Below are 25,012 nucleotides of genomic sequence, written 5' to 3'. Positions count from 1 at the left end.
GTGTATGATCTTTTTTATGTGTTGTTGGATTCAGTTGGCTAAAATTTTGTTGAGAATTTTTGTATGTATATTCATCAAAGATATTGGCCTGTACTTTTTTTTTTGGTAGTATCTTTTCTGGTTTGGGTATTAGGGTAATGGTGGCTTCATAGAATGTCTTTGGGTGTGTTCCTTCTTCAACCTTTTGGAAAAGTTTCAGAAGGATGGGTATAAGTATTACAAAGCTACAGTCATCAAGACAATGAAGTATTGGTACAAAAACAGATATATGAACCAAAACAGAAGAAAGAGCCCAGAAATAAAGCCAAACACTATGATCAATAAATTAATCTTTCCTAGCAGCACTTGCTGAAGAGGCTCTTAAAGACTTAAACATAAGACAAGACACCATAAAACATGACACCATAAAACTCCTACAAAAGAACATAAGTAAAATATTCTCTGACATAAAATGTACAGATGTTTTCTTAGGTCTCTCCCAAGGCAATAGAAGTAAATATAAAAATAAACAAATGGGACCTAATTAAACTTACAAGCTTTTGCACAGCAAAGGAAAACAAACAAAATGAAAAGATAACCTATAGAATGGGAAAAATAGTTGCAAGCAATGCAACCAAAAAGGACTTAATTTCCAAAATATGCAAACAAGTCATATAACTCAACAACAAAAAATAAACAACTCAATCAAAAAATGTGCAGGTAACCTAAATAGACATTTCTCCAAAAAAGACATATGAGTGGCTAGTATGCACAAGAAAGAATGCTCAACATTGCTAATTATTAGAGAAATGCCAATCAAAACTACCAGTAGGTACCACCTCATACCAATCAGAATGGCCATCATTAAAATGTCGACAAATAACAAAAGCTGGACAGGGTGTAGTGAAAAGGTTACCCTCCTTCACGGTTGGTGGCAATCTAAACTGGTACAATCACTTGGAAAATAGTATGGAGGTTCCTCAGAACACTAAATACAGAATTATATGATCTATCAGTCCCACTCCTGGGCATATATCCAGACAAGACTTGCACTCAAAAAGATGCATGTGGAGTTCCCATTGTGGCACAGTGGAAACAAACCTGACTTGTATCCATGAGGATACAGATTCAATCCCTGCCTTCACTAAGTGGGTTGGGGATCCAGCATTGCTGTGAGCTGTGGTGTAGGTCGCAAATGTGGCTTGGATATCATGTTGCTGTAGCTGTGGCATAGGCCAGCAGCTGTAGCTCCGATTCAACCCCTAGCCTGGGAACTTCCATATGCCCCAGGTGCAGCACCTATTTTCATAGCAGCACTGTTCACAATAGCCAAGACATGTAAGCAACGTAAATGTCCATCGATAGATGAATGGATTAAGATGTGATACATATATACAGTGGAATATGACTCAGCCATGAAAAAGAATGAAATAATGCCATTTGCAGCAAAATGGGTGCAACTAGAGATTCTCATACTAAGTGAAGTAAGTCAGAAAGAGAAATACATACCTTATGATATCACTTACATGTGGAATCTAAAATATGGTACCAATGAACCTACCTACAAAACAGAAATAGACTCATAGACAAAAAACAGACTTGTGGTTGCCAAGGAGGAGTGGCGGAGTGGGATGGACTGGGAGTTTGAGGTTAGTAGATGCAAAGTATTACATTTAGAAGGGATAAGCAATGAGATCCTACTGTACAGCACAGGAAACTATATCTAATCTCTTGAGATCGACCGTGTTGGAAGATAACTATTAAGAAAGGGAATGTGTATGTATGACTGGGTCACTTTGTTGTATAGTAGAAATTAGCACAACACTGTAAATCAACTACACTAAAATTTAAGACAATAAAAAATAAAATTATTAGGCAACAAAGAAGGAAGTAGCTTAAGTGCCCTGCTAAGAAACTCAGCCCTAATCCCTTAGGCAAGGAAGTTGGCTCAGCACAGAGCTCTGAATTTTCCCTTCCATTAGTTTTCTAGGCTGATCCTCTTCCTATAAGGTGAGAGAAATGAGTTTAAGTTCTTCATAAGTTGGAGAAGATTACTTTTTCAGGATGGATTTACATTTTCAGAGTTGTGTCTTTCTGATTTTTATTAAAGGCATGTAATTTCTCAAATGCCTACAAGTTTGTAAAGGTCTCTTTAGCTTCCTTTTTCTCTTGTTGCATTCTTTACTCCTCCAGAGCACCCCCATTTTGGCCACACACATGGCATGTGGAAGTTCCCAGTCCAGGGTTTGAACCCGTGTCACAGCAATGACAAGAGCCACCGTAGTGACAAAGCCAGGTCCTTAACCTCTAGACCACCAGGGAACTCCATAGCCCTTTGAATCTTGGTTTGTTCTTATCTTACTGAAGAGGCTGAAGAGATCAGATCTGTGTTGTAGAAGGGTCTTGGTCATGGTCGCCTGTGTTGGATGGATTCTGTGCAGAGTACCAAGGAGCAGAGTAACCATAGCATGGCCTAGAAATCATCCTGTAAGAGACATTAAGAATTAAAACTATAGAAGTAACAGAGAGGATAGGGGAGAATTTGCACTCAGGAAAAAACATATATTGACCTGGAGGACAAGAGTTTTTTGGCCTTGTTCTCTAATATCTATCAACTTAAAATCAGACTGTTGAAGCCCATCTTGAGAATGTTTCCAAATATGAAATTGAAGACTTTAATAAAATATTAGAAACATGAAGGTTTTTTAATGCAGGTGTATTTTAGCTTTTATGTGAAATTGATGTAAATATACACTCATTTTTTTGTGACTAACTTCAAGATGCAAAATTCCCAAAATAGAATTGATAGAACTAAAATAGGAAAAAAAATCAATACATAGTGTGATTTTATGTATAGGAACCTAAGTATTTATTCTTGTTAGTAACATTCAGTGTCAGCTTGTTTTCCTATCTCTCTCCTTGAATTGGTACTAAAATATTTTTATTTTATTCTCTGATATTAACAATATTTATTATTGAAAATAGAGATTTGAAGAAAATCTTAGTTCTGTGGAAGGAGTCTGCTCAATTTTCTCACTAATCCAGGGACTGAATACATTGCACATTCAGGAAAGAATATTTCCCCTCATTTTGACATGCCCCTCCTAAAGCAGAGAAAACTTCAGCTGCCTATTTTATCAGGTTACAACACTTCATCCTACAGCTCTGACTCCCTTTTTTTTTTCAAAAGAAACATGCCACAGAGAGAGTGAAAACTAACTTTAAAGGTCCTCTGTGCCTTGCACATGGTTAAAAAACAAACAAAAAAGCAAAACAACACAAACAAAGAAAATGGAGCTCCCCCTTTCCTGCAGAAGGTCATGCATTTCTTTGAAGGTGAAGATTTGTGTAATAGTGCAAAGAACAGATTGGTTTGGTACATAGACTATTTTTACAGAAATTTGTTTAAAAAAAAAGCAAAAATCACTATTTTTTTTAATTAACAAATGATATATACATCAAATATGCCTAACTCCCATATAATAGTTTCCCCATGTCTCTAAGCTTTGCCCCATTCTTCATGCATTCTTCAACCCCCGGAGGTGGGAATTTGCAGTGCAAGTCAGGGACTGAGTGAGGTATTTGTTTCACATATTACTTGGTAGTTATAAAAAGAACTAGGAGGTTGTTTTTCTTTTCAGTCTGGCATAAAATGTTCCAACTGTATTAGAACTGCCAGGTCAGAATGGCTTCAGAAGATCTCTATTAAAAGAGCTGCATCAGAGCAATGAAGCCACCACGTCACGGACCCAAATTAATCCCCTTCTCAAGAAAGACTTAATTAAAATTCTTTCTTTTTTTTTTTTTTTTCAAAAAATTTACTTCACTTTTTCTCTGTGCCATAGTGATGTCTTCCAAAGTGCTCTGTTCTTTTCTGAATTACACATCATTTGCTCTCCCACTCAATTTTTGCCTTGTACTTGGTAGATGTGGGCATAATATCTAAAGGGTCTAACATCCCTTCATGGGCTGGGGTCACTCTTGTCCTATCAGTGAGTCCACAATGGGAAATTCACAACCTGAGAAGTACCCTGCGGTGCTGTGTACTCAACAGATGCCCCAAATCTGGAGTTATTTCCAGCTGCCTAGTTTGGGTTCCACGTGTTAACTGTAGGTCAGATCTTCTTTCTTTTGCCTTTTCTTATCTCCATCCATACTTCTGTTGAGCAACCACTTCACATACTCAGATAAATCCTTGAAGATAAGTCTTACAACTGGGTATCCATTACAGAAATACTGAAAAAAAGGACCATGTGCTTCCTATGTCTATTACTTTTTAAATCTTTTAGGTAAAAAAATTCTTTTTTAAATCACCTTTTATTACTTAACAATTTCATAAAACAAAGGATCAATAGCATCAGCCAATGTTAGTGCAAAACAGGACTTTGAAAAGCTAGTGTCTTTAAAATGCTGATATCTTTAAAAGCCTTGAAAAAGTTTGAGGATGTTTTTGCGAACTTAAAGCAAGTCTATTTTAAGGAAAAAAAATACTACAGTCTATCCCTTTTCATATTTTTTCAGTGTGCCTACCACATCAAAAATTAAGGAAAATATGCTAAATTATTTAATTTTTGGAAAATAATTTTCTAAAGTTAACTAAATTTATTTCCTTTATTTCCATTTTTTTCAAACAGACTAAAATGAGAGAAAAACTTTCATTTCTCACAAAGAAGTCTTACTTTTGCTTGCAGCTCAGGAATAAGTTTTATAACATTGGCAACTGGACTGCAAAGTTAAAGTTTATAAAGTTAGAAAATTCCAAAGTGTGGCAGTTTCAAGAAGCAAATTTGGATTGCTTTATATGTTAGCTTCATTTTTAACAAACCTACACATAAATTGTAAATTTAGCTTGCCACTTTTGCTAGTGCCTACATATTAGGAGACTCACCAACCTAATAATAATAATAATAACTGATTAAAAAACTATTACTTCACACTTCTGGTTCTACTTTGTTCTTTCAAATGGCAGAACAACTATAGTTTTGGGGTAGTAGATATCATTATCATACTTAAATTTCTTCGTTAAGATTCCCGTCCCAAACTTTCAAATGTCCCCATAAAAAAATAATAATAATTTTTAATTCCTTTTTTAGTTTTTCTATTCCTGTAGGGAAAAAAATTGAATATAAAAGAATCTTGATGTTGCCCGATCTGTTTACCCAATCTGTGGATTTGCCTAACTTCTAGCTAAGCAAATTAGAGAAGTAATTTTTAAATGATTTTTATTTTTTCCATTATGGTTGGTTTACAGTGTTCTGTCAATTTTCTACTGTACAGCAAGGTGACCCAGTCACACATACATATATACATTCTTTTTCTCACATTTTCCTCCATCATGCTCGATCATAAGTGATCAGATATAGTTATTTTTAATCTCTACTCCATTTGATGAATTCTCTTAACTGTATTCTTCTCAAAATTCTATATTTTTCTCAATCTGTAACTTTGCTCTTAATAAAAAGGGCAGCATAGCACTGAAATTAAAAGTGCTGTTGATGCTAGTTGTTGCCTGGTCTGTGATCTTGAGCAATTCACTTAAACTTTCTATGCCCTCAAATCTTTATCTGCATGATAAAGATGGTACCTACACAATGCTGCACTTTGCCTATCAATTCACTTCATCTTCTCAAGGTTCCTTTAAAAGCAGTTGTAAATAACTACAGAGAAGAGCCTTGAAAGGCTTCTTGATCCTCTTGAACAGTGAAATAACACAGCCTTTCTGTATACTCCCAGCTTGCACAACTCTGCAGGTAATCTTCCCGTTGCTGGCCATCATCTCTCTTCCCCAGTTCTGGTGTTTCTCTGCGGCACAGTAAAGTCCAAAGTCTTCCCTGGAAGTTTCTAATCATCCCACCGTCTAAAGCCCTCTCCTCAAGCATGTGGATTCTTACTTTGGACCAAACTCTTCTTGTTTCCCAGATCCCTTATTCTATTCTTTCTGTTTGTCCAAAATTCACCTCTTCATCCTGCAAGGTCCAGCTCACATCCCAGTGAAGTCCATTAACCAAAAATTCCACCCTATATTTGTATTTATCCCTAAATCAAACTAAAATACAGACCAGAAAGAAAGTGCCCAGGAAATGGACATGATTTCACTAGTATCACTAAAATGTAAGGCTGTAGTATCACAGTGGAAGAGTATACATTTTTCTCAGAGATTTTTGTTTGAATTTTTCTAGAAGAGGAAGTGAAAGTGTGTAGTGTGCCAAGAATACATTCTCCTGTGAAACAACACAGTGTTATGCAAAGAGAATGGTTTCAGGGTCAGCAGAGGTGCTTTGGCTCTCTGCTGTGCAAATCTGACCTTGACTTGGTGTCATAAATGATCTGACTCTCACTTTTTCCATATGTAAAGGAGGCAATGCCTCTCAGCCTCAGAATGCAAAGAATAAATGGAAAAATGTAAATACTGTGCTTGAACTCAGTGCCTGGTACCCTGTGTGTGCTCAGACCCTGTTAGGTACTTTCCCTCCTCTAGAGAATCATGAATACAGCAGAGGCAGAGTAAAGAGCTTGTGGGTAAAGACAAAAGGAGAGAGAAACTGTGGCATGATCACATCTCATACTTGAGTTCCCATTACATGAAGAATAATCATGTTACAATCCTGATTAAACACATGAGAGTGACTCAGGAGAATTCTTGCTATGAAAAGGATTTTAGTCATTCAGACATTGGTTTGAAGTCTGGGCCAAAATTTTACCTACAAGACAGATAGTTTCCTTTCAAAAAAAAAAACTAAAAAAGGCAGTGAAAAAACCGGCCAACATATGACCCAAATTCCAACCAGGGCTGTAAAAATTGGCTGATGCTGATGTAGAATGGTGTGTTATCTACTAGTGGTTACACACTAGTGATAGATTCAGGATCACTACAGGTGAAAATACCAGCACCCAGCAGATATATTTTGTATACAAACCTAGATCCTTGGATGAAAAAAATTCCAGGCTCATGACCATATAAAAAACAAACTCTATCAATAAACAAAATAGAGGGAAGTTATCTAAAGACAACAATGCGCTCATCCAAGGAGAAAGCAGAGTCTCTAAGCTCTAACTTCAATGGGGCAGAATGGAAGTTTCTAGCCCAAAATAAATTGACCAAGCATAATGTATGATGGACAATCAAAAAGGAGATTTGTAAAGTGATTTACTTTTATCATAGAAAACTAGAGGAAAGATGGTCTCTGATGGGAGCAGATGGTCTTACATGGTCCTTTTCTCAGGCAACAGGACCATCCGAGACTCCTCATTATCTCTTAGAGTACGATGTGCCCATAAACGTGCCCAGAAAAATCTACCAGCCCTATTACCAAAATAATCCAGAATCCATTCACATCTCACCACTCCCCACCTCCTCCAACCCTCTGTGTGAACTACCAACATCATACACCCTCTTTTCCTCTCCCTACTCCTTTACCAATCTTCTTTCTTCACAATTTTCAAGCATTGTTATATGCCAGGCACTGAGCTCAATGCTTGATATTTTTGCTCTATTTAATCCTAGCAACAACTTTACAAAGCCAGCATTACCATAACCATTTACACATGAGGAAAATGAGGCTGAGAGAAATTAACTAGCATAAAATCAAAGAGACAAAGAAGTAACAGAGCCAAGATTTAACAAGAGTATCTGCTCTATTAAAGGCCTTTCTCATACTCGCCCTCTTCCATATGCTCGAAGAAATTTTTGCCAGCTTCTCATTGTGTGTCACTGTAATTATTGCACTGAAGGGTCAATGTTTGTGTATTGACTGTCTTCCCCACCATACAATTGGAATCTAGGTAAATAACTAATATTAGTAACAGATAACATTTATCAAACATTTACCATGCACTAATAGAATTTATTCAGCAAATACTTAATGAGTGTCAGCTATGTACCAGGTGCTGTTCTAGGTGCTGGTGATGCAGTGACCAACAAAACAGAGAAAGACTATCCCAAAGAGTTTACATTTTGGTAGAGAAAGAGATCACTCAATTTACGAATGTATCTATAATACATCAAATGGTGATAAGGTCAGGGATGGAGGCAAGCTGGTCAATGTGGTATTGGGGTATATGGAAGGACCCCCAAGAGGAGTCCTTCCAATTTTTCACTGAAATAGAAAGCAAAGCTATTGGCTGAGCATGCGTAGGAGGAGGTGTGGGAAATTTTAGGATGGAGAATGTGAGAAACAGTCAGCTAGGGGAGTATAAGATAGCGTTAACTAGAGATTAATGGGCAGGCAATAAAATCAGTCATTGCAGTATGTTTTTCTCCAGCCACATTCAGCTGCTCTGGTTGAAGGGCAGATTTAATCAGATACACTATGTCAAGCTTTTTCTAGATATCATCTCATTTATATTTCCCAACAAGGTGTTCCCATTGTGGCTCAGTGGGTTAAGGGCCCAACATTTTCTCTGTGAGGATGTGGTTTTGATCCCTGGCTTCACTTAGTGGGTTAAGGATCCAGCATTGCCACAAGCTGCAGCATAAGTCTCAGATAGGGCTCCAATTCCACCCCTAGCCTGAGAATTTACATATGCTGCAGGTGTGGCCATAAAAAGAAGAAAAAAAATCCCAAGAGCCCTATAGGTTATTTCCATCCTATATTTTCCAGATGAAGAAACTGAAATGAGATTTATGTCACTTTCTGAAGCTGATGCAGACAGAAAGTAACAGAATTCATATTTGAATCCAGATCTGCCACTTTCAAATCTTGAGCTATGAACTTTTACACAGAGTCCCTATCTAACTGGACATGCATCCTCATCTCTGTGTGTGCTTGGTACATTCTCAGTGAATGTCCTGTTGCTTCAGAAATGAAGACTTGGCTGACGGACAATTCTTACACTTTTTGGTTGACTTAAAAATTAATATGAGTCAACAGAGTTGAGACTGCCAAAAAAAGATTAATTAGATTTAGGCTACATGAATAAAAATATAGTAGCAAGCCCACCATGCAGGCATGGCCAGACCACACCTATAGTATCATGTCTGGTTCCAGATACCCATGCTGTTATGACCATTAGCAAACTTGAAAGCATCTTCCAGGGGAGAGTCCAGAGGGGAGGACAGGGCTTAGGAGCCCATAAAACATGAAAAGTATGGGTGAGAAAGAGGTTAGTTAGCCTTGGAAAGAAAAACTTAGCACAGTGGCTGTCTTTATACACATCTGCAAGATTGTCATGTTCTGTGTGATTCTTGAGCCAGAATTAGTGCCTGAAAAAAAGGTGACAGAGGGCAATGTGCCTCTGAATGAGGAAGAAGACTGTGTCAAATCGAGCTGTCTGGAACCAATATGGGCGACTCTGTGGGGAGATATGTGCTGGGTAGTTAAAAGCCATCAAGAGGGTATGTATAATGTTTTCATGGACGTCAGAGGAGATAGTCATAACACAGACAGAGGGCAAAACTGAATTTTCTCTTTGCCCTTTCTCTGAGGAAATCTGAGATAATAATCTTCCTTCTTGACATCCTTTAGTGCTTGTTATCCTTCAGCAAAACTTTTTTCCTGATTATCTGGAGTTTAGTTCTTCATGTGGGTGTCCCAGCTCTGACATACTCTAACTGTGCCATTTGTATAACTTGCCTAAGATCCTGTTTCCTCACCTATAAAACCGGAACAATAATAGGACCTTATTATGTGGTTACTTTGAGGAGTACATGAATCATTCCATGTAAAGTGCTTAGAAGAGCACCTGGAATTATAAGTGCTCGGTAAGTGTTAGCTCTTTTTTCAAGTGTTTATCACACGCTGCCCTTTCGTGCTGCTTTATTATTTCATGTGGTCTTCTTTTTTCCAACTAGATGGTAACTCTTGTCAAACCTGTATTGAGTACCTAATAATTCAAAATGAAAATGTGTTTCTCTTCTTTCAAGCAACTTAAACTTGAAGCATCTTTTGTACATTCTCAGGGAGAGTTTTCAAGTTTGGTGGGATTATCACCCAGAGGAAAGATTTGATGGCTTTCTTCATCTTTTAAAATACTCAAGTTTGCTCAGACATTGGCTCCTTTTCCAGGGGTTGCTTCCAGTCTTCATTTGGAAATAAGCAAATATTTTGTTTAGGATACAGAACATAGTAGTTTTCTAAAGATCCCCTGGGTGCCAGCCCTGGGCTATATACCAGGGGGAGGAAGAATAAGGGGCAACAGTGGTGAGAAAATAAAGATAAATGACAGGAGCTTGAAAAGAGCTTATCATCTAGTGGAAGAGCCAGATGAAGCCCATCTGAGTCACTTGCTTAATTTTCCACTCATCTGTGACACCCACCTCTCTGTCTCATGGATTGTAGCCTTAGTGACTTTGAGTTCTTCCAACAAGCTGCAAGATCACTCCCTTCCTATTGCCTTTCCTTCTTGGACACTCTCCCTGTCCTTTGCGTGACTGGCTTCTGTCACCTCTTGGGATGTGGATGAAATAGGATCCTTTCAGTCTTTTCAGTTAGACTTTTCTTAACTACCATGTCTAAATAGGTTCTCTATCCCAATCCCAATGATTGTCAATATATCTCATTTATTACACTCATAGCTCTTGTTACAGTGTTTATTGTTATGTATTTATTTCTCGGCTTTCTGGTTTATTTACCTTGTCCCCCACCAGGGCAGCAACCACATCTATTTTTATTCACTAAGGAGATCTCGTTCATATAGCCAGGCTTTCAACAAATTGTGGAATAAGTGAAAGATCCTTTCAGCATAATGTGCTGAGCACCATGACTGAGGTGTGTATTGGCACTGGGGGGACCATAGAAGACAGTCACCTAACCCAGTCCTGCAGATCCTGCAGAGGCTGGTGCTGCTCTACCCAAGCCCCTCAGCCCTCTTCCCATGCATGCCAGCAGCTTACAATCATAAGACTGCCACTCTCCTGGTTGGGGTGGAAGATTGTCTCTCTGCCTGGGGGAGCATTCTTGGCAACACACAGGGCAGGCTAGAAAGACCCAGGAACGAAAGACCAGAAGCAGGTCTCAACCAACAAGGGGTAGGGATGGGTGGCCTGTGCATCTCAGCTTCCTTGCCCTGAGTGGGAGAACTCTGCACCTGAAGTACAGTCTACACTCTGGCCATGAGGTCCAGCAATGCTGAGCCCCAGCTGCAAAAGTACTAGATTCATTAAAACACCTTCCAGAGGCCTGCTTCCCATCTTACTTCCCCACCTCTTGTTAGTGCTTCCAGGGGAGACCTCCTTAGTAAATTGCTTGCATTCTATGCCTCATCTCAGGATCAGCTTCTGGAAGATCTCAGTCAAAAATATAGCGCAAGCATTTTCTTTGGGCCTTTTACTTTCCTCTTTCTGGAACACCTCTGATGGGAATATTGGTACTTTTAATGTTGTCCCAGAGGTCTCTGAGTCTCAGTCTTTTTCATTCTTTTTTTCCTTATTTTTCTCTGTGGTAGTCATTTCCACCTCCTTTTTCATTCTTCTGCCTCCATTATCTGCTGTTGATTCCTTTAGCGTATTTTTCAGTCCTACTGTACAGCACAAGGAACTCTATCTAATCTCTTGGGATAGAACATGATGAAAGATAATATGAGAAAAAGAATGTATATATACATATGAGTGGGTCACCATACTGTATAGCAGAAATTGGTACAACATTATAAATCAACTATACTTGAACTAAAATTTTTTAAAAAGAGCACAAGTGACCAGAATCTCGAAAGGCATGTTGAGTTCACTAGAAAAGAGGTAAAAAAAAATTTCCAAAGAGGGCAGGATGTCCTTAGCACAGAGAAAAGAAGCGAAGCTCTTTCCTCCACTGGGGGTCAGATCTAGGTGATGGCTGGGCCCCTGCCAGATATTTATAGGAAAATGTAATACTCGATCCACTGATACTTAGCACATTCGATGAGTGATTTCAGAGTCAACAGCACAGCTCCATGTCAGTGGACAGAAGGTCTTAAAACTCCTGAAATAACACATCGCACTCCTGCATGCTGCATTCATGAATCTTCCACTGAAGAGCTTCTTTGTGTCTTTCCCTTTTTTGAAATACAACTCGGGATCCAGGAATGTGAGGCTTAACCCTGAAAAAGAAGCCTTGTACAAATGGTTTCTTGAAAGCCAGCATGTAGCCTGTTCATAAATTTTATGATGTGTGAAGCACATGTTCAAGGAAGTATTTATTAGTCAGGCCATAAGTTAAATTAGAAAGGGTGGTTCATGCCTTAAATATTCCGTCATTTTCCATACTGTTTATGTATCCAGCCCCAAGTGTGAAATTTAAATTTGCTTTTAACGTATTCACCTGACAAATGATTTACTCTAGTCCAGCATGTTTTCTTTTGGTCTCCAGTAGTTATGTTTTATGGCTGGGGGAGACTAGGAAAATGCCTCTAAATTACTTTTTCAATGTCAAAGTTTCTGTGCAGATATCATAGAATAACCTTATTTGGTGGGATTTGTTAAGATGTAGTTTATTTCTCCGAGTAATGTAAAGTTAGAGTATTTTACACTGAGGAAGTTATGGAAACTGGCTAGTCACAGTCACACTTGGCATAAGTATATGAGTGGCTTATATTAAGACACAGATTCTGTGATGGGCTGTGGCTCTCGGTCACTGATTTTTTCAGAGTTCCTCACAAGGCATGTCAAAATGATAGCTACAATTGGAAAACTGTAAACTTTGTAGAACTTAAAAGGTACTGCAACCAACCCCTGATAGTAAAACTCCCATGAATTTGAAATCATTCATAGCACAGACTATCTGTGGTATTGACAGCCTGGTTTTGTATTGAGTCACTGTGTGAATATGGTTAATTTTCCACATGTAAAGAGTAACATATTTATTGAAAGAATATGACTCATTCTGTATTTTTAAAACAAAGGATATCGTGCGTGTATTTGAGAGCATTTTTTGTGTGTGTGTGTGTCATTCTTTAATGGGAAAATGACTCATGTAGAAACAAAAATTCATTAAAATATGCCATAGATAGATAGATAGATAGATTGATTGATTCATAGATGTATATAGTATGTGCCCTCAGCAGATCCTTGTTGAGTCTACAAAGTGGTCAAAATATAAACTCAAAGTTTTTAAAACATTTACATCTTGTGAAAGTGGTTTTTTTTTTGTTTTGTTGTGTTTTTTTTTTTTTTTTCCATCTCTATTTATTACGTTTCCCTGCTACACAGTCACTGAAACTCTCTGGGAAGTGATAATGGCCTTAAGTTAAACCAAATAGACAGGGATCACTGAAATATATTGTTATAATTTTTTTTAAAAGAAACTAGCTAGTTTTTAAGCCTTGGTTCATTTCACAAAAGGTGAATAGCAATGTTGTTGTAGACTTGTGCAATGAAAACTAGTCATAAAGTTTCTTCTGCATTTAAAATCCTGACTAGGAGCCAAGGTTTATCTTTAAACACTCATGCTTGAACAAGTCCAGACAAAGTGTTCCTAATTGTAACTTGCTCAGCTTTCTTTCTCATCTAGTAGATTTCCTTTGTAAGGGACAGAATAAGCTGTGGACTTTCAGACGCATGGCCTAAAAATATACCTGACAACAGCATTTCAAGGCAGTCAATGTTTATTTTCTATGGAGTTGCTGAAATTGCAGACTTTGAAATCAGTCACCTGGATTTGACTCATTAACTGTGCAAATCAATAGGCACAAGACTTGGATCTATATTCCCTTCTCTGTAACATGGGAATACTGAAGCATCTATCATGTGTATTTATTATGGATATTCAAAGAATAGTCTAGAAAACACCTAGCACTGTGCCTGACCCCTGGAAGGTATTCAGCAACTATTAGCTATTATATCATCATCATCATCCTCATTATTGTTATTATTATTAGTCTACTCTGTGCCAGGCACTAACAGGCTCCTTGCATAAGGTCATTTCATGGTCAACATATGACTTGCAAGTAAATATAAATATGGTTATTTTACAAATTAAGAGATGATGGGTCAGAGAAAAGACAAGGAAACAAGCTGGTCAGAGGCAAGGCAACAGCTTCTTTACCTCTATGTCCTTTATTCATGTTCTGTTTCCTACAGTACTAGTTACATGTGGCTATTTAAATTTAATTAAATGAAGAAAAAATTTAGTTCCTCAGTTCACTAGCCACCTGCCAAGTATTGATAGCCACATGTCATTAGTAACTATGGTACTAGATGGTGCAGATACAGAATATTTCCATCTTCTCAGAAGGTTCTCTTTGATAATACTGACTTCTAAACCACACTAATGTTCCAGGCTGTTTTCTTTTTCACCTAGTAGATTTCCTTTGTAAGGGGCAGAATAAGCCATGGATATTCAGACATAGGATATAAGATTTTCTTTTAAATTTTATAGCAAAGGCTCATCAATAAATTACATAACCCTTTGTAATAAAGATAACACATCGCTATAGGTGGCCATGTAGACAATAGCCAATCTATCTAACAGCCTATACAGGAATGAAAAGTTTGCCCTTGGCCAGATTATCACAGTGCCTGAGAACTAGGAGGATCTTCAGCTATGGTTTACATGATCTTTTTATATAATAATAAGACCGAATGATGACGGGAAATCTTAAAGCCAATGTGAAAATAACACATGAGTTCCAATATCACATCCACTCTACAGACCGGTAACTTTTATTTGGGTTTCAATATTTTTTAAGTTTCTGGGTGTAGTCTACTTAGGTGTAAGCTTTGGAAAGAGAAGATAGTGATTTATTACTTATGTCTTTCACACTGATATTTTGCCCAGGAAATTTTTCTCTCCACTGAAAGCCAAATGACTTTTCTAGCTAGGAAGCCAATAAGCAATATTTATGACATTTATTACCTTCTTTTTACAGACCCTTTTGATTGGTATCAGATATTACAATCTGGAGACTATAAATACAAAAGGTACATGGGAGTGGCAAAGTAAACAACCCTATAATCCAATGTTTAAAACAAAGACATGTAGATTGCCTCTTTGAAAGCAGGTCTTCCATGTAAACCAACTCACTAGAGAGCAGAGGAGGGCAGCAGAAGTGTTCTGGGCCCATGAAACCAATTCTGTTGGATTGTAGAAGAAATAGTTGAGGCCTGAGGGACAGACCTGGAGAACAGCATGCATTTAATAGAGTAGCTGGCATGGGAGAAGGAGCACTAGATAAGGGGTCAGGAGATCTGATATCTCTATGGTGTCCTGAATGCACTTCACCTGGAGCATCTACCATGTTGTGTTTTTTTGTTTTTGTTTTTTCTTTTTAGGGCTGCACTTGTGGCATATGGAGGTTCCCAGCCTAGGGGTCAAATCAGAGCTGCAGCTGCCGACCTACACCACAGCCACGGCAACGCCGGATCCTTAACCCACTGAGCAAGCCCAGGGATCGAAACCTCGTCCTCACAGATACTAGTTGGATTCTTAACCTGCTGAGCCACAACAGGAACTCCTACCGTATTGTGTTTTAATTGTCAACTTCCATATCCAAATCTCCCATAGATTATGAGCCCTTGAAAACCTACTGCCTGTCTATGGCTTACGGCATGGCAAAATAGTAGGCTTATTGAAAAAATAAACCAACAAGTAATTATTGAATAGCTAACAGAATCAAGGAAAACCAAGAACCTGTGTTTTATACACACACTGCAAATTATGATTATATCCCAAATCCTTCATCCCTCATTGTTATTGCTTTAGCCAGCTTCTTCTGGCATAAACAGCATGGCCCATGTGCTGAGCTGTTTCTCTTTGCCAAGCTGATTTGGTTAATATTAAATTGTAAGCTTTTCTTAAATGGGGCAAGCACTTAAAAGTGCTTGATAAGCAGCACTGGGGGTGAGGGGGGAAGGAACTATAGTTCTTTCAGTTCTGATTAGCCCCACAGAGAGAAGAGCTCAAATGAAAAACTAGGAATTTGTGAGTGAATATAAACTTGATTTCCTGAGAAGATAGAGTAAGTCACTTGGGCCTGTGAAAGGTGTTCAATACTAAAGAATTATTAACAGAGTTCAAAATAATGAATTCAGCCTCCTTTATAGTTTGCAACTTAGGCCCTGGAAATTCTTCCTTGTTATGCATTAAGTGTTATTATGCAAACTTTGGCAATATGTGCATTTTTAATCTGATTAGTTCTTCCCCCTACACACACACACACACACCCCTCTGAAAATGTCCTTGTGCAATTCACTGGGGAAAAAAATCAGGAAGTGTTTTCCTGCACTTGCAAGTATCTTCGCTACTACTAAAGCCACTATCTGATTTCTAAGAAATCCCTGGTTCTGCAGAAACAGCCATGTTGACATCAAAGAGGAAATTATTTCCCATCCACAGCTACTGCAAGGGAACACTGGCCATTCCTTTTTCTTAAACTGGGGCCTTTGAGGTTGTTTTCTGTAGCATGACATATATGCCCCAGTTAGAAAAGGGAGGCATTGCACAGGGTGACTTTGTGATCATAAGATTTCATTCTGTCCCTTGTTAAGAAGGCTTGCCTTCTAAAAGCAAAGTTTTCCCCCCAAAATGAAGAAATCAAATGGATTAGCTAGAGTTCGGTCTTTCCCGAATGCAATTGTTAACATCTGAGTTATTTCCCTTGGCAAAATTACATTTCTTCTGTGTCCCACCTCCTTTGAGAAAGCCTGGTTGGCAAGAACATTATTGTTTTCCTTTCTGTTTTCTCAAGTAAACATTTTTTTGAGCAATTAATCATGAGGAATCGGAGAGCTAAGAAAGGTGTTTGCCTTTATCTCAGGTGGCATTTTCACCAAAGGGTCTATGCATTCCACAGCTACAACTTTCACCTTTCCTCCCCAGAGACAGCTTTTGCTGACTCCCATGAACAAACCAACCCCAGAGAAAACTTCTTATCAGATAAAATAAGAGGAAGAGGGAGCTGTTTCTACCATGGCAAACATCCCCCCACTGCCAGGAATAGGCATGTGCTGTTCTATCACAGTCCTCTGATTTTATCCTCTATGTGGAGTTGAGCAATATAGCTTGGGTGTTAAAATATACAGTGTTTCAGGGCTATTTCTAAGCAATGTTCAGGCAGAGAAGCCCTGAGGACATGTATCAAGAGCCATCTACAAACATCATTCTCTCAATAAATGTGCTAGAGTGAATGCCTGTCATGAGTCTGGCACAGTCGTAGTCAGACAGCACAGAGTAGGCTGTCCTGGATCCAGGGAAAAAGAGCTCTTCTAATACGACTGAAATGTAGTCAATTCCAGGACAGACCAAAGGTCAGCTTCAATGAACTTGTCCCTTCTATGAGTTTCTCGTTGTATGTTAAAAATAATGTAATTCCTTCTGGTCTCTTCTTTTCCTTCATTGATAGAATGTCAGTACTGGGGCTCAAAGTTCCAGCTACCAACTCTGGATTTTGAAGATGTTTTAAAAGATGACGAGCAGGCATACAAATGGCTCTCCAGCCTCAAGAAAATTGGCATAGTGCGACTCACAGGAGCATCTGACAGACGAGGAGAAATTTTAAAACTTGGGAAAAGGATCGGGTTCCTTTATCTCACATTTTATGGGTGAGTCACCAAATAGTCGGGATTCTGCCATGACACATTATATATGATGTGCAATATGGTTCCTAGACAAGGGACTAGATTGATGGCACAGAAATGTCCAGCATGTCTTGAACAGGGAGTCCGATGGGAATCTAAAAGTGTGATTTCTCTGAGAATGATGAGTGTCATCAGATGCAAAGGCAGGATGGTGGTGGGGGGTTGATAGGTTTGCTAGGGCTGCCACAACAGCGTACTGGAGACAGGGTGGCTTAAACAACACAAGTTTATTTCCTCACAGTTCTCTCACAGTTTTGATGGCCAGAAGTCGAAGAACAAGCTACTGCCAGGCTTTGTTCTCAGTGAGAGCCCTCTCCTTGGTTTGGCTGCTTTCTCACCATCTTCACATGGCCTTTCCTCTGGGTCCCTGCACTCCTGGTATCTCTTCCTCTATTTACAAGGACACCAGTCCTATTGGATTAGGGCCCCACCCTTGAGACTGCTTAACCTTAACCACCTTTATCCAAATATAGTCACACTAGGGCTTCATCCTATGAGTTTGGGGAGTACACAAATCAGACCCTAACAAGTAGAATGGAAAACTCTATTTCTCTAAGACTCATTAAAAATATCCCACTTTAGAAATGTGAAAATTAACGTTTTACCTCCCAAGAATTGGTGCAAAATTAAGTGGGGCCCTGGGGAATTGAAATCAGCCACCTGATGCCTTAGATAAAAGTAACATGCAGAAAATTGTCTCCAAGCTTTAGCAAGTAACGGGAAACATAACTGACTTTAACTTTGGAATAAGTGGCTGTTTGCATAAGAATTGCCTGGGAGGTAACATCAATTATGGATAATGAAACACTAACAACAGGAAACACTTACCTGGAAGTGGGGCTCTGGCGTATTTCTAACGGTTAGAGTTGGCCTGTCATTTGCAACAGACCACTTATTCTCTTATTCTCCGGCTCATGGAGTAGAGGGCATGAAAAGTGAAAGTGATCTTCAAAATGCAAAAGTTGCAGACTGGTAGCACACAGGCGGTATTCAGATGTGTTTTGTTTGGCCAATGTGATGTTGAAAGAAAGTGGAATTAGTCGTCAACACTTAAAAACTGGGAGATTTTACATTAAACATGGATCTGACTTTTGTTGAAAAATCAAATGTGGCAAATTAAACCCCTCCTTGCTGACAGCCTGCTGGATGTAAGACAAAGCTGAACCTTGAAAAGGGCATTTTCTCTCCAGTTTCACAGATTCTGCCCACTACCCCCCACCTCAGACTTGCAAGGGCCCTGCTAGCCTTTGATTTTGCCACTAGGTTTGCTCATCTAGAGTAAGACCTCATCTGTAGATAAACAGAGGATAAAAAAGATTTAGTTACAAACGCAAACTCATATATATAGGATGGATAAACAATTAAGGTCCTATTGTATAGCACAGGGGATCACATTCAATGTCCTGTAATAAACCGTAATGAAAAAGAAAAAATATATATTTAGTCACTTGCCCCCAATGATTTGAGCAAATTTATTCATGACAGGAGACACTATCATGTTTAAGCTTGGCTGACCCAGTCCCCACCCCTAAACCAAGAATTTACTTCTGGCATCAATATATTTGTGTTGTGCAAAGTTCCCCCGCCCCCTACACATGCGTAAAAATTTAAGCTGCCTTAGAGAGACAGCAGTTAACAACAGACAAAAGAAAGAGGAGGAAGAGTCTTGAAATCATTAAGAGCCTCAACTGTCTTATTTGTATTTTATTTTTCTGCAACTTTCTGAAATTGATATTATCCCTGAGTTCACCGATGAGGAAGCTAAAGCCCAGAGAACTAAGCTATAACCCAAGGTCCCACAGGGACTAAAAAAGAAACCAGACTTGGAATCTGAGTATGTCCCATCCCTGGGGTTCTTAATCTACCTCACTATCAATAATAAAATAAAGGAAGAACATGGAAAAGATGCTTTCAGTCACCGGAGGCAAACAGAACACTTCAAAACAAATCTCTTCTATGTTGTTTTACTTAGTTTTTATTTGCTGACAAGATACTTTTTGTACTGATGCCAACATATTTCACAATTTCCGAACAGTGGCCAGATCCAGGGGCTCTTTGTTACAATTCCCTAACTTCCACCCTCATCCATCACACTGAGGGTCAGATTCCTTAGTCCTGATTTATGACTTGTGTTTTATTTTGTTGTTACAAGTCCTAAAAAGGCTTAATAATTTGGCTCTTGATCTAATATTGTGAAATATATTGGAATAAATACTAAAGGTTTGTTGTCAAGACAAATCAGACCTCCTACTACAATTCCATTTCCTTTGTCCAAGATCTTTGCATCTGACCAGATATGTTTAACTTAATCTCACCTTCAGCAGATGATCACTTCCCTAAATCTTTCAAATTATACCACACTCCCAGAAATACCATTCTTTCCACCTTACTGCTTCTTTCATCAATGACTGCCAAGATCTCTTTTTTGATTTGTAATTCTTTTGGTAACTTCTAATTCCCTACCTTAAGGACTTACAGAGAGAATTGTTTTGTCATTGTTGATTTGATTTGATTTGTTTGTTTGTTTGGGTGGGTGGGGGAGTGTTTCTCAACAGAATGAGAAAAATGACTATTTTTTCCTGAGGTTATTTACCTTTCTATTTTGAAGTTAGGATAATATGAGACTTAAAAAAAAGAGGAGATATCGGGCATTCCAATTGTGGTGCAATAGGATTGGTGGTGTCTCTGGAGTGCTGAGACCCAGGTTCAATCCTCAGCCCAAAACAGTGAATTAAAGGATCTGGCATTGACATAGCTGCAGTGTAGGTTACAACTACAGCTCAGATCTGATCTCTGGCCAGGAAATCCATATACTGAGTGACATAAATAATTTTTTATGAAAATAGTCAATGTTTTAAAGATTTTTTAAAGTAAAAAAATTAAAAAGAAGAGATATTGGAGTTCCCTTATGGCACAGTGGATTAAGCAGCTCAGGTCACTTGTGGCAGTTTGATCCCTGGCCCAGGAAATGACCACATGCCACTGGTGTGGCCACCAAAAAGAAAAAAAAAAAAAAAAAGAGATTTAGAACAATAGTTCTCAACCTAGGATGGACAGTAGAACAGCTGATTTAAAAAATACTGACACCTGGGTCCCATCTCAGAGTTGTTTCTTTTTTTTAAACAAGACATGGATTTGGCCTGGGTATCAGGACTTTTAGAAACTCTACAGATGATGTTAATTTTCAGAAAAGGCTATAACCCTCTGGTTGACAGGAAGGGGCAGTGCAAAGAAAGGTGGTGTTGACCCTGGGCTCTTTCCATCCCCTGAACTCTCACAGTTATGTAGACTAAATGGCCTTTGTCATCGTCTTCTTTGTGCTGTGGTAATGCCTGGACATGACTTAATCTTTACAGCAGAATCAGTAGCTGCCTTAGACAGGGTCTCTCCCTTTCATGTCTTTGTCTCTCCATTGGCCTTACTCTTGTTTGAAAAATAACTGGTTGGTTTCTGAGTGAACGGAAAGAATAAATGATGGCAATAAATAATGGAGAAGGGGGTCTGCCAAAAATAGGAGAGGGACAGAGAAAGGAAAGTGCAGGCTGTTGAAGATAAACTTTGCTTTCCGGGTAAATTTTTCAAGGAGCCTGGTTTCCATTCTTGCTTAGATGCCAAGAACAATACTAGTTGGTTGCCTTGGGAAACTAATACCCACCTAGTACTTTTCCATTCAAATAGGGTTACAGGTTTAGAGAATTTGAATTGCATGAGTCTAAAATGGGAATTATCTATTTTGGGGTTGGGCTGTCACCTCCATTGTTAAATGATCGGTTTAATAAACAAAAATAGTAGCTTCCAGAACATTGTGCAGTCTTAGTGTATGGTAGCCAAGGAATAAATAATTAATGAATTCACAGCTACATGTTCTGTTCTTTTTTTTTTTTTTTTTTTTGGTCTTTTTAGGGCCACACTCACGGAATATGAAGGGTCCCAGGCTAGGGGTTGAATCAGAGCTATAGCCACTGGCCTTACACCACAGCCATAGCAATGCAGGAGCCGAGCTGCATCTGCAACCTACACCACAGCTCAGGGCAATGCTGGATCCTTAACCCACTGAGTGAGACCAGGGATCTAACTAGTCAGATTCGTTTCCACTGAAGCACGATGGGAAGTCCTACATGAGTTCTTAAAGAACTATAAAGCAGTAGATGATTGTAATAATTATTAGAGCATTTCATAATTATAAAATCATGTTCACCTACTAAATCAAAATAGTAATAGTTTTGAGAATGAAAGTTTACATCATTTTCAACATCCATATTCTCTCACTTATCTTTTTGACAGCACATCATCTAAACAATATTTTTTCATGCAGTCATGTGAAATGCTCAGTAACCTTTCTGCCTTAATGATAAACTCTTTCCAGGAGAAAAAAAATTAGAGTTGATAAACTCCCATTGTCAATTTTGTCAAGTACATACACATGTAAAGCAGAATGTAAAAAGGTAACGTTTTCAAGAAGACTTTAACTTTTCATTTACATTACATTTCATTGTAATTTTTACAGAGTGGGGCCAAGAGCCATGTCCCATATATCTGGCCCCTCCCCCCTCAAAAAATCAACAAAACTAGCTTTCTGAATCATTTCTTTAAAAAAATGAATCATTCTTGAAAAAAAATGATCTTAATTTTATGACATAATCTAACCAAATGGGCAATAGTCATTGTGAACTATACGCTATCTACTGCCATCTTTTGTGATTATACCAAGTTAGAATAATGCATTCAAGAATGCATCCCAGGAGTTCCCATCGTGGTGCAGTGGAAATGAATCCGACTAGGAACCAAGAGGTTGTGGATTCGATCCCTGGCCTCACTCACTCAGTGGTTTAAGGATCTGGCATTGCCGTGAGCTGTGGTGTAGGTCACAGACACAGCTTGGATCTGGTGTTGCTGTGGCTCTGGCATAGGACGGCAGCTACAACTCCAATTAGACCCCTAGCCTGGGAACCTCCATATGCCGCAGGTGCGGCTCTAAAAAGGACAGAAAGACAAAAAAAAAAAAAAAAATGCATCCCACCTTCTTTCTGAAAGAAAGTGAAATCACTGTCAATCAAAGAGAATGTCTTGATTGGTGGTATTGTTGTTTTACTCTTCCATGCAACTACCATTCCTTGAATACTTCACCATGTGCAGGGTACTATGCTAGGCATTTTATTCTCAGCTAGTTTTGGGTTTCTACTTTATGGAAAATTAGCTTTCATGATTATTGTGTGTGAGTAAATGTAAAGAGTTTAGTTAACATCATCTAGAGAATCTAGACCCATACATATTCCATAATCAGGTAACAAACTGCAAAGTAGCCTTGGACTTTTGGCATTACAAATGAGGAAAGATGGCAGTCAATACATGCCAACAGGAGTTAAAAGGTAGCACCCAGCTGAAGAATGATGCTCTCCTGGCTTGGTGAAAGCATGGTGAAGATGGGGTGATAGTCATCTGTCAATATAACCTCCAGAGAGAATGAAGCCAGACTCCAAATTCATACAGACTACTGCTGTGCCAATAGGTGTGAAATTAATACACATATTATGACTATATCATTTCATACAGAATCTCCCATCCCAAAGCTAGTCAATTGTAGCCCCAAACCATTTTATCCACTGGAGAGAGCTGGTAAGGAACAACTGCAGCCACCATTCAAAGAGAAAGGAAAAAAGCCATTCCTTTCTCTGCTTGCTCTGAGTGCATTCCTCCCTTCTTACTTAACACCTTCTTTCTTGGATGGGTCTCCTCTCCTGGCCTTGATTCTGTCTACAAACAACTGGTTCCAAGCCCTCCTCTGTTTTGGGCTGCTTTTTGGTCTGTTGTGCCCTTCTCACTCAACCTAGTAATCACTTTCCTCCTTTCTTCCAATCACCATCCCCACTACATCCTTCTGTGACGGGGCCACCAGTGCAGCTTGGGGGAGAGAAGCCCTCTCCCTGCCTGCCTCAGCTCTGTGCTATCAGCACCATCCAGAAAAAGGGATGTGAGTTGCCATTGTGGCACAGCAGAAACCAATCTGACTAGTACCCATCAGGACACGGGTTCTATCCCTGGCCTCACTAGTGGATTAAGGATCTGGTGTTGCCATGAGCTGTGGTCTAGGCCTCAGAAGCAGCTCAGATCTGGCATTTCTGTGGCATAGGTCTGTGGTTAGAGCTCCAATTCAATCTCTAGCCTGGGAATTTCCATATTCCATGGGTGCAGCCCTAAAAAGCAAAAGAAAGAAGAAGGAAGGAAGGAAGGAAGGAGGGAAGGAAGGAAGGAAGGAAGGAAGGAAGGAAGGAAGGAAGGAAGGAGAAAGAAAGAAAGGAAGGAAGGGAAGGAAGGAAGGAAGGAAAGGAAGGAGAAAGGGAGAAAGAAAAAGAGATGGAAATTCTCCTCTCTCCCATGTAGTTGTAACATCTAGTTAGGCAATTTCTGTCTCCTGTGGAAGATTTCCCCTTTAGGGATGATGCATATAGTGTGAAAGAAAATAAACTACTCTATTCTGACAGAACACTACTGTTTATTTGCTGAGTTGTAGTAATGTTTGCTGGTCATCGTCTTTTGGGACTATAATTATACAATACTGAGAAGTTCAGATGATTTTCCCTAAAAAGGCAAAAGCATAACCTGAGAATTCCTTCTCTGTTAGCTGGACAACTAAATAAACTGGCAAAAGTCAGGGTTTATAATTTATATCTATCATGTGCGTAGGGTTGGGTGACACAGAGATGGGGTTGGAGAGGAGAATTCAGCATCATATTTTTAAAAGTATTGTGTATAAACTAGTCATCTTGCTTGTAACTACTAGTAGGATAACCTTTGACAATAAGGCCTGCATATCTCATTTCCATCACCACTGTCATATTGAGCTCCTTGCAGACAGAAAATGGTGGCCTAATCAGGATTATCTTTAGAGGTGGCTCACTGTCTCACACACAGTTATCTCTCAGGAAATATTTCTTTTTTTAGGGCCACACCCATGGAATATAGAGGTTCCCAGGCTAGGGGTTGAATCAGAGTGATAGCTGCTGGCCTACACCACAGCCACAGCAACACCAGATCCAAGCAGCATCTGCAACCTACACCACAGTTCACAGCAATGCCAGATCCCTAACCTACTGAGCAAGGCCAGGGATCGAACCTGCATCCTCATGGATACTAGTTGAATTCATTTCTGCTGCACCAAAATGGGAACTCCTTTCAGAAAATCTTAATGAAAGGAAAACTATGCTAAGATATTGAGGAATTTGTTTAAGACATCAAAAATTCTTTTTTAGTATTGACACCATTTATTAGTCCTCCATAAGAAAATTAACCCCATGGAAAGAGGGATTAAGATGGCAGAATAGAAGGACTGGAGCTCAACTTCTCTCCTAAAAACAACAAAATTCACAACTAAAGACTGGGCACACTTCACCAAAATGGACCGGAAACCTTAAAAAAGATACCCTACTCCAGAAGAAAAAGAGGAGGCCACATCAAGAGGTAGGAGGGGCGATTTCGTGATATAAACAACCCCATACCTCCTGGGTGGGAAGCTCCACAGACTGGAAACTAACTGGTTCACAGAGACTC

General features: G+C 39.0%; 1 protein-coding gene across 2 annotated transcripts in view; it reads left to right on the top strand.

The window, feature by feature from the left end:
• The window catches only part of BBOX1 (gamma-butyrobetaine hydroxylase 1), a 67,683-nt gene that overhangs the window by 12,556 nt on the left and 30,115 nt on the right, over positions 1-25,012 (top strand). For both annotated transcript variants that reach the window (XM_021083235.2, XM_021083236.2), the window contains exon 4: positions 17,230-17,428. In XM_021083235.2, the coding sequence (XP_020938894.1) occupies positions 17,230-17,428 (199 nt within the window). The remainder of the gene's footprint in view (positions 1-17,229; positions 17,429-25,012) is intronic.

The sequence above is a fragment of the Sus scrofa genome, chromosome 2 (genome assembly GCF_054392235.1).
Source record: "Sus scrofa isolate SSC_HxYL_T2T_F1_AM1 chromosome 2, Sscrofa_HxYL_maternal_Yorkshire_Landrace_v2.0, whole genome shotgun sequence".
Lineage (NCBI taxonomy): Eukaryota > Metazoa > Chordata > Mammalia > Artiodactyla > Suidae > Sus > Sus scrofa.
Note: the sequence above shows the minus strand (reverse complement) of the source record. Positions and strands in the feature narration are given on the sequence as shown.